Source organism: Cuculus canorus, chromosome 30, assembly GCF_017976375.1.
Source record: "Cuculus canorus isolate bCucCan1 chromosome 30, bCucCan1.pri, whole genome shotgun sequence".
Lineage (NCBI taxonomy): Eukaryota > Metazoa > Chordata > Aves > Cuculiformes > Cuculidae > Cuculus > Cuculus canorus.
Genome location: NC_071430.1, coordinates 1,207,289 through 1,216,513, shown reverse-complemented (window position 1 = coordinate 1,216,513; position 9,225 = coordinate 1,207,289). Strand labels below are relative to the sequence as shown.

General features: G+C 62.1%; 1 protein-coding gene across 1 annotated transcript; it reads right to left on the bottom strand.

The window, feature by feature from the left end:
• Nucleotides 1-382: 382 nt before the first annotated feature.
• On the bottom strand, nucleotides 383-8,406 carry FBXW9 (F-box and WD repeat domain containing 9). Its single transcript, XM_054051857.1, has 11 exons — nucleotides 8,372-8,406; nucleotides 7,408-7,677; nucleotides 6,365-6,504; nucleotides 5,830-5,958; nucleotides 5,619-5,731; nucleotides 3,908-3,999; nucleotides 3,672-3,820; nucleotides 2,712-2,825; nucleotides 1,771-1,860; nucleotides 1,099-1,164; nucleotides 383-523 (listed from the first exon to the last, which is right to left on the bottom strand). The coding sequence occupies exons 2-11, from the start codon at nucleotides 7,673-7,675 to the stop codon at nucleotides 449-451; spliced, it is 1,236 nt and encodes a 411-aa protein (XP_053907832.1). The 5' UTR covers nucleotides 7,676-7,677; nucleotides 8,372-8,406; the 3' UTR covers nucleotides 383-448.
• Between the last annotated feature and the right edge of the window lie 819 nt (nucleotides 8,407-9,225).

The window sequence follows — 9,225 nt, the reverse complement described above, 5'->3', positions numbered from 1 at the left end:
GCCGCCATCTTAGCCCGCCCCTTGTGCCGTACAGACGCCATCTTAGCCCGCCCCTTGTGCCGCAGAGAGGCCATCTTAGCCCGCCCCTTGTGCCGTACAGCCGCCATCTTAGCCCGCCCCTTGTGCTCTACAGCCGCCATCTTGTCCCACCCCCACCGCCGCCATCTTGACTCAGTGACGGTGGCCCCGGAGGGACAATAGAGACCCATAAGAGAAAGCGCTCAATTCAGCTGAGGTGGAGTGTGTGTGACCCCAAATCCCTCCTCAGCGCCCCAAAACCGCCCAATTTCACCCTAAAACGAAACAAGACACCATTCCCCACTCCAATCCAACCCTTTTAATACCACAAACACGCAGCAGGTCCCGGCCCTGCCGGGGGGGGCCCAGGATGAAAGGGGCGGGGGGGAGGAGGGAGAGGAATTTGGGGGGACCCCCCCCGGGGGTCACATCAGGTCCGGAGGCGCCAAATCTCGACTGAGAGTCCCCCCGAGGCCGCGGCCACCACATCGCCCTCCACGCTGACCTGGGAGGGGCAAAAAGGGGGTGAGGGGGGCAAAAAGAGGGGGGTAAAAAGGGGGGTGATGAGGCAAAAAGGGGGAGATGGGGCAAAAAGGGGGGTGATGGGGTAAAAAGGGGGTGATGGGGCAAAAGGGGGGAGTGATGGAGGGGGCAAAAAGGGGGTATGGGGCAAAAAGGGGGGTGATGGGAAAAAGGGGGATAAAGGGGGTAAAAATGGGGGGTGATGGGGTAAAAAGGGGGTGATGGGGCAAAAGGGGGGAGTGATGGAGGGGGCAAATGGGGGTATGGGGCAAAAAGGGGGGTGATGGGAAAAAGGGGGATAAAGGGGGTAAAAATGGGGGGTGATGGGGGTAAAAGTGGGGCGTGGGGGACAAAAAGGGGGTGATAGGTGGCAAAAAAGGGGGGGTGATGGGGTAAAAAGGGGGGGTGATGGGGTAAAAAGGGGGTGGGAGGCAAAAGGGGGGTGATGGGGGGCAAAAAGTGGGGTGATGGGGGCAAAAAGGGGGGTGATGGGGAAAAGGGTGGCAAAAAGGGGGGGGGGCAAAAAGGGGGGGCTAAGGGGGGGCAAAAAGTTCTCACCCCATTGAGGACGTCATCGTGTGTCCACGAGCAGATGGTCCGGGGGGGGTCCGTGGGGACGTGGATCTGCTGAGCCCCCCCCGTACCCCCCCACAGTGGGTCAGCAGAGAGACACCCCCCTCTCCCCCAACATAGAACCTTCCAGACTGGTGGGACCCCCCCCAATCAATGGGAGCCCCACCCCCAGCCCAGTGTACACCCCCCCAATCCAACAGGGCCCCCCCCAGCCCAAAAAAGACCCCCCCCCAATCAATAGGGGTCCCTCCATCCCAGTATGACCCCCCCCAGCTCAGTGTGGACCCCCCCCAATGCCAAATGTGCCCCCCCTCATCCCGGTGACCCCCCCATTCTGGGTGTGTCCCCCCCATTTTGCCCCCCAATCCCTGTCTGCCCCCCCTCATCCCAGCACCCCCCCCCAATCCCCGTGTGCCCCCCCCCCCCATTTTGGCCCCCCCATCCTTGTCTGCCCCCCTATTTCACCCCCCCCTTCAATTCTTGTGCCCCCCCCCAGTTTTGGGGGTGCCCCCCCATCCCGGTGCTCCCCCCCCAACTCTTGTACCTCCCCCCATTTTGCCCCCCCCCCATTTTGCCCCCCCATTCCTGTTTCCCCCCCCCGTTTTGGGGGTGCCCCCCTCTATCCCGGCGCCCCCCCCGTTTTGGGGGTGCCCCCACCCGTAGGCTGCGGTCGGTGGAGGTGCTGTAGAGGGACCCCAGAGAGTGCCACAGCCCCGTGATGTGCAGTCGGTGCCCCACATCGAACATCTGGGGGGGGGGGGAAGGAAAAAATGGGGTGTCAGGGGGTGGGGGGTACCCCAAATCCTCACTCTCTGCCCCCCCCTCAAACCCCAGGACCCCCCAAACCCTCCCCAGGACTCTCAAACCCATCTTGCGACCCCCAAATCCCCTTGGGACCCCCCAAATCCCCTTGGGACCCCCCCAAACCCACCCCAGGACCCCTCAAACCCATCTTGGGACCCCCCCAAACCCTCCCCCGGATCCCTCAAACCCATCTTTGGATCCCCCAAACCCTCCCCAGGATCCCCAAACCCATCTTGGGACCCCCAAACCCACTCCAGGACCCCCAAACCCACCCCAGGATCCCTCAAACCCATCTTTGGACCCCCCCAAACCCTCCCTAGGATCCCTCAAACCCATCTTGGGACATCCAAACCCATCTTGGGACCCCCCAAATCCCCTTGGGACCCCCAAAACCACCCCAGGATCCCTCAAACCCATCTTGGGACCCCTCAAACCCATCTTGGGACCCCCCAAATCCCCTTGGGACCCCCAAAACCACCCCAGGATCCCTCAAACCCATCTTGGGACCCCTGAATTCCACCCCAGGACCCCTCAAACCCATCTTGAGACCCCCCAATTCCACCCCAGGACCCCTCAAACCTGTCTTGGGACCCCCCAAACCCTCCCCAGGACCCCTCAAACCCATCTTGGGACCCCCCAAACCCTTCCCAGGATCCGTGAAACCCATCTTGGGACCCCCAAACCCTTCCCAGGATCCGTGAAACCCATCTTGGGACCCCCTAATTCCACCCCAGGACCCCTCAAACCCATCTTAGGACCCCCCAAACCCATCTTTCCCCCCCCCAATTTCTCACCCGGGCGGGTTGGAAGGTTCCGGCGCTGTTGGCGAAGACGCAGACGCGGCCGTGGTTGTCGCCGGCCCAGAGGTGCCCCCCCCGGTACGACATAGCCAAGAGATAACTCTCCAGCTGAGGAAAGGGGGGAAAAAACGGGGGGCACAGGGTTTTGGGGGGGCAAAGCAGGACCCAGGGCTGGGCGGAGGGGAAATGGGGAAAAAGGGACCCCAACTCCTTGATCCCATCCCAGGGGGAGCCCCGGACCCGATTTTGGGGAGCCCCTGTTCTCCCACTTGGGTTTTGGGGAGCACCCAGTCCGGTTTTGGGGGGCCCTCTGTCTGTCTTCATTTTGGGAGAAGCCCCCCCATCCTCCTGCTTGGGTTTGGGGGAGCTCCCAGCCTGGGTTTTGGGGGAGCCCCCATTCCCCTCTGGGTTTTGGGGAGCCCTCAGTTTTGGGGGGAGTCCCCATTTCACCCTGGATTTTAGGGAGCCCTCAGTTTTGGGGGGAACCCCCATTTCACTCTGGATTTCAGGGAGCCCCCATTCCCTCCTGGGTTTTGGGGAGCCCTCAGTTTTGGGGGGAGCCCCCATTTCACCCTGGGTTTCAGGGGGCCCCCATTCCCTCCTGGGTTTTGGAGAGCCCTCAGTTTCAGAGGGAGTCCCCATTTCACCCTGGATTTTAGGGAGCCCCCACTCTAGTTTTGGGGGAGCCCCCATTCCCCTCTGGGTTTTGGGGAGCCCTCAGTTTCAGGGGGAGTCCCCATTTCACCCTGGATTTTAGGGAGCCCCCACTCTAGTTTTGGGGGAGCCCCCATTCCCCTCTGGGTTTTGGAGAGCCCTCAGTTTCAGGGGGAGCCCCCATTTCAGCCTGGGTTTTGGGGAGCCCTCAGTTTTACCGGAGGAGCCTCTGTCCACCCTATTTGTTTTTGGGGGGAGCCCCCCCCCCTCCAAGTTTTGGGGTCCCCCCGCGCTGGGCACCTGCAGGCGCTGCAGGACACCGTCTGCGCGGCGGTCGTAGACGACGAGAGTTCGATCCTCGCTTCCCGACACGATGAGACGTTCGTCCGCCGCCAACGCCAGAACGGCGTTCGCGTGGGGTTTGTAGCTTCGGACTAACGTCTGCGCGGCTGAAAGAGATTAAAGGGGTCACCGAGAGTTGAGGGGAGGGGGTCCCCCAAAATCCAGCGAGCCTCGACCTCCCCCTGCGGACCCACCTCGAGGATCGTAAATGGTGATGGTTTTGTCGTAGGTGCCCGTGATGAGGACGTCGGGGCGGTACGAGAGGCAAAGAACGGCTGCTTTTTCCCTGGGTGGGAGAAAAAGGGGGTGGGGGACCCCCCCAAAATGAGCCCTGGGAACCCCAATCCCAGCCTAAGGCACCCCTAAATCCTGGGATCCCTTCAAAACCCACCCAGCACCCTCAAAATCCAGTCTAAGACCCCTTAAACCAGCCCTGAGATGCCAAAACCCACCGTGGGAGCTCTTAAACGCAGCCTAGGACACCCCAAAACCCACCCTGGGAACCCCAATCCCAGCCTAGGGCACCCCTAAATCCTGGGATCCCTTCAAAATCCACTCTGCACCCTCAAAATCCAGTCTAAGACCCCCTAAACCAGCCCTGAGATGCCAAAACCCACCCTGGGACCTCTTAAACGCAGCCTAGGATGCCCCAAAACCCACTCTGGGAACCCCAATCCCAGCCTAGGGCACCCCTAAATCCTGGGATCCCTTCAAAATCCACTCTGCACCCTCAAAATCCAGTCTAAGACCCCCTAAACCAGCCCTGAGATGCCAAAACCCACCCTGGGAGCTCTTAAACGCAGCCTAAGACCCCCCAAAACCCACCCTGGGAACCCCTAAACCCTCCCTAGGCCCCCCAAATCCATCCCGGGAACCTTCAATTCCTCACCTGGGATCCCCCAAACCCAGCCTAGAACCCCAAACCAGTCCTGAGATGCCAAAACCCACCCTGGGAGCTCTTAAACGCAGCCTAGGACCCCCCCAAACCAGCCCTGGGAACCCCAATCCCAGCCTAGGGCACCCCTAAATCCTGGGATCCCTTCAAAATCCACTCTGCACCCCCAAAGTGCAATCTAAGACCCACTAAAACCAGCCCTGAGATGCCAAAACCCACCCTGCACCCCCCAAACCCAGTCTAGGACCCCCTAAACCACTCCTGAGACCCCAAAACCCACCCTGGGAACCCCTAAATCCTCCCTAGGACCCCCACATCCATCCTGGGAACATTCAACTCCCCACCTGGGACCTCCAAAGCAGCTTTGGAGCACCCCTAAGCCCTTCTCAGGACCCCCAAACCAGCCTTGGGAACCCCAAACCTATCTGGGACCCCCAAACCCTCCCTGGGGCCACACAGTCCTGCCCTGGGATCCCCCAAACCCAGCCTAGGACCCCCAAACCAGTCCTGAGATGCCAAAAGGCACCCTGGGACCCCCAAACTCAGCCTAGGGCACCCCCAAATCCACCCTGGGAACCTTCAACTCCCCACCTAGGACCTCCAAAGCAGCTTTGGAGCACCCCTAAGCCCCCCCAAACCCATCTGGGACCCCCAAACCCTTCCTGGGGCCACAGTCCTGCCTTGGGATCCCCCAAACCCAGTCTAAGACCCCCTAAACCAGCTCTGAGATGCCTAAACCCACCCTGGCACCTCCAAACCCAGCCTAGGGCACCCCCAAATCCACCCTGGGAACCTTCAACTCCCCACCTGGAACCCCCAAAGCAGCCTCGGGGCACCCTCAAATCCACCCCAAGACCCCCAAACCAGCCTTGGCACCCCCAAACCCATTTGGGACTCCTCCAATCCACTCTAGGACCTTCAAACCCATCCCGGAACCCCTTAACTCCCTCTGGGGGCCCCAACCTTCCCCTGGGGACCCCCCCAAAACTCCCTTTGGGCCCCCCCGTTACCTGATCTCCCCGATCTGCTGCCCCTCGGCCGCGAGATCCCAGAGCTTCACGGTACTGTCCCACGACCCCGAGCAGACGTTGTTATCGCGGGACGCCAAACACCAAACCCAACCCTGCCAGGAGACCCCCTAACGCTCTAAAAACCATCCCGGTACCCCCCCAAAAAAAAGGGGGGGCGGGGATGAAGGGATAAAGGCTGTGACCCCCATACTTTGTGGGTTCCGTTGCGTTCGGTGCCCAACGCCTTCACCAGGACCTTCCCCGGCGCCCGTCCCAGCTCTCGCAGGTCCCACAGGTTGACGTTGCGGTCACGAGCACCCGAAATGCAAAGGGTACCCCCCTAAAAGAGAAAAAGGGGGGGGTTAGGGGAGTTGGGGACCCCCCCCAAAGCGCTGCGGAGCCCCCAGAGTTCTGCAGAATGAAGGCAGAAGGGATGGAAGGGAAGCTGTCATCATCTAAGGAGAAAAAAAGGGGGTGTCAGGGGGAGACGGGGGGGCTCAAGGGAGGATGGAGGGGGCCAGGGGGGTAAGGGAGGGTCAGTGGAAACTGAGGACCCCCCCAAAGCATTGGTGACCCCCCAAAAGCACTAGGGACCCCCCAGAATCCTACAGAATGAAGGCAGAATGGATGGAAGGGAAGCTGTCATCATCGAGGGAGAAAAAAAGGGGGGGTCGGGGGAGGATGGAGGGGTCAGGGGGGCAAGAGGGGGGTAAGGGGAAACTGGGGACCCCCCCATACCCCCAAACCTGCAGCAGGAGGACGGAGTCGACGGAGGCGAAGTGTCCCTCGTCGAGAGAGAAGTGCTCCATGAGGGCCCCCCCGTCCCCCCAGCGCTCCAAGTGCTCCTCCAGGTCGACGCAGGCGGCAGAGATGTCGAACCCCTCATCTGAGGGGGGGAATGGGGGCAAAAATGGGGGGGAAGGGGGGATTTAGGGGGGATGACACCCAAATTCATGGAGGGGGGTGTGGGGGTGTCAATCTGGGGCACCCAAGTTGTTGGGGGGGGTCCCAAACCCCCCCTGTGGCCACTGAAGCGTTGAGGAAGTGATGGGGCGAAAACACACAGGGAAGGGTTTGGGGGTCTCCAAGTGGCCCTTTGGGGGAGGTTTTGGGCGTCCCTGATGTGCTGAGAGGAACCAAAGCCCCCCCCTTTTCTCCCCTAATCCCCCCTCCACCCCAGATTCCAGGGCTGAAAGGAGTCTGGGGTCCCCAAGTGTCCTTTGAGGAAGGTTTTTGGGGGTCCCTGATGCACTGAGAGGAACCAGAGCCCCCCGTACCCCCCAATCTCTTCCCCAGCTCCCCACATTCCAGGGCTGAAAGGAGTCTGAGCTCCCCAAGTGTCCCTTGAGGAAGGTTTTGGGGGTCTCTGATGCGCTGAGAGGAATCAGAGCCCCTCCTGTGCCCCCCAATCTCTTCCCCAGCTCCCCACACTCCAGGCAGAAAAGAGTCTGGGGTCCCCAAGTGTCCTTTGAGGAAGGTTTTTGGGGGTCCCTGATGCACTGAGAGGAACCAGAGCTCCCTGTGTCCCCCAATCTCTTCCCCAACTCCCCACATTCTAGTGCTGAGAGGGTTTGGGGTCCCCAAGTGTCCCTCGAGGAAGGTTTTTGGGGGTCCCTGATGTGCTAGGAGGAACCAGAGCCCTCCCTTTTCTCCCCTAATCCCCCCTCCACTCCCCACATTCCAGGGCTGAAAAGAGTCTGGGGTCCACAAGTGTCCCTCGGGGAAGGTTTTGGGGGTCCCTGATGCGCTGAGAGGAAGCAGAGCCCCCCCTTTCCCCCCCATTTCTCACCTTCCAGGATGGGGAAGGGGCCGCGGGCGCAGCGCTGCAGCCGCAGCCTCCATGCGACGGCGTCGCGGGCGACGTCCCGCAGCGCGCGGCAGACGTGGGGCAGAACCCCCCGGACCTCGCGAGCCCCCAAAAAGGCGCAGATTCGCAGCAGCAGTTCCAGCGGCAGCGACAGCAGCCCCCCCCCCGCCCCCCCACAGCCCCCCGCTGCTGACGGGGGGGGCAACGGGTCGGGGGGGGGGTCCTGGGGCGCGGGGGGGGCCCCTTCCATGGCTGAGGTGGGGGGGAGATGGAGGGGGAAGCTCAGACCCCAGGACTGGACCCCACCTTCATCCGTCGGTTTTAGGAACCTCCCCCCCCAAACCCCAGTAATGGGATTGCCCCCCCCGAGACACCCCCCAAACTCCGGTAATGGGACCCCCCCGAGACACCCCCAAACCCCAGTAATGGGGGACCCCCCCCAGACACCCCCCAAACCCCGGTAATGGGGGACCCCCCGAGACACCCCTAAACCCCGGTAATGGGGGACCCCCCGAGACACCCCCAAACCCCGGTAATGGGGGACCCCCAAGACACCCCCAAACCCCGGTAATGGGATGCCACCCCCCCCGAGACACTCCCCCCGGAGCCTCTGTAGGGCCCCCAAATCCCGGTAATGGGACCCCCCGAGACCCCCAACCCCCCGAGACACCCCCCCAAGTCCCCAGGACCCGCCCAGCCCCCCCATTCCCGCTCCTTCCATACCGGTACGGAGCCCCCCCGACCCCTCCCATTCCCGGTATAGAGACACACCCGCCGCCCCACTCCTCCTATACCTGTACGGAGGCCCTCGGTCCCCCCGGCCCGGTGCGACGCCCCCTCTCCCCCCCCGCCATTCCCGTTCCCGTAGCCCCCAGCCCCCTCTCCCCCCCTACCCCCTTCTCCACGCCCGTACCGGTACAGAGCCCCCCCGGCCCCCCCCCCCGACCGGTGCGGAGCCCCCCGGCCCGAGCCGCTCCCGGCCCCCGCGCCCCGGCCAATGGGAGCGCGCGGAGACAGTGACGTCATCGGGGCGCGCCGGAAGGGAAACCACGTGGGGAAGGGGAGGAATGGGGGTAATGGGAGGGAAGAGGGGAACTGGGATGAATGGGGGAAACTGGGATGAAAGTGGGAGAACTGGGATGAAGTGGAGGGGAACTGGGATGAACTGGGGAGAACTGGGATGAAGATGGGGGGAACTGGGAGGGGAGGAGGGGAAACTGGGATGGAGGGGGAGAACTGGGAGGGGGGAAATGGGATGAATGGGGGGAACTGGGATGGAAGTGGGAGAACTGGGATGAAGTTGGGGGAATTGGGATGAACTGGAGGGGAACTGGGATGAAGTGGGGAGAACTGGGATGAACTGGGATGAAGTGGAGGGAAACTGGGATGAAGATGGGGGAACTGGGATGAACTGGGATGAAGTGGAGGGAAACTGGGATGAAGATAGGGGAACTGGGATGAACTGGAGGGAACTGGGATGACGATGGGGGGAACTGGGATGGAGATGAGGGAAACTGGGATGAAGTTGGGGGAACTGGGATGGAGATGGGGGGAACTGGGATGAACTGGGATGAAGTGGGGGGAAACTGGGATGGAGATGGGGGGAACTGGGATGGAGATGGGGGGAACTGGGATGGAGGTGGGGGAACTGGGATGAACTGGGATGAAGTGGAGGGGAACTGGGATGAACTGGGGGCAACTGGGATGAACTAAGATGAAGACGGGGGAACTGGGGGTGAACTGGGAGCCCCCCCGCCCCCCCAATAAGAGCCGCAGCGTCTCACGGTCACAATGGTTTTT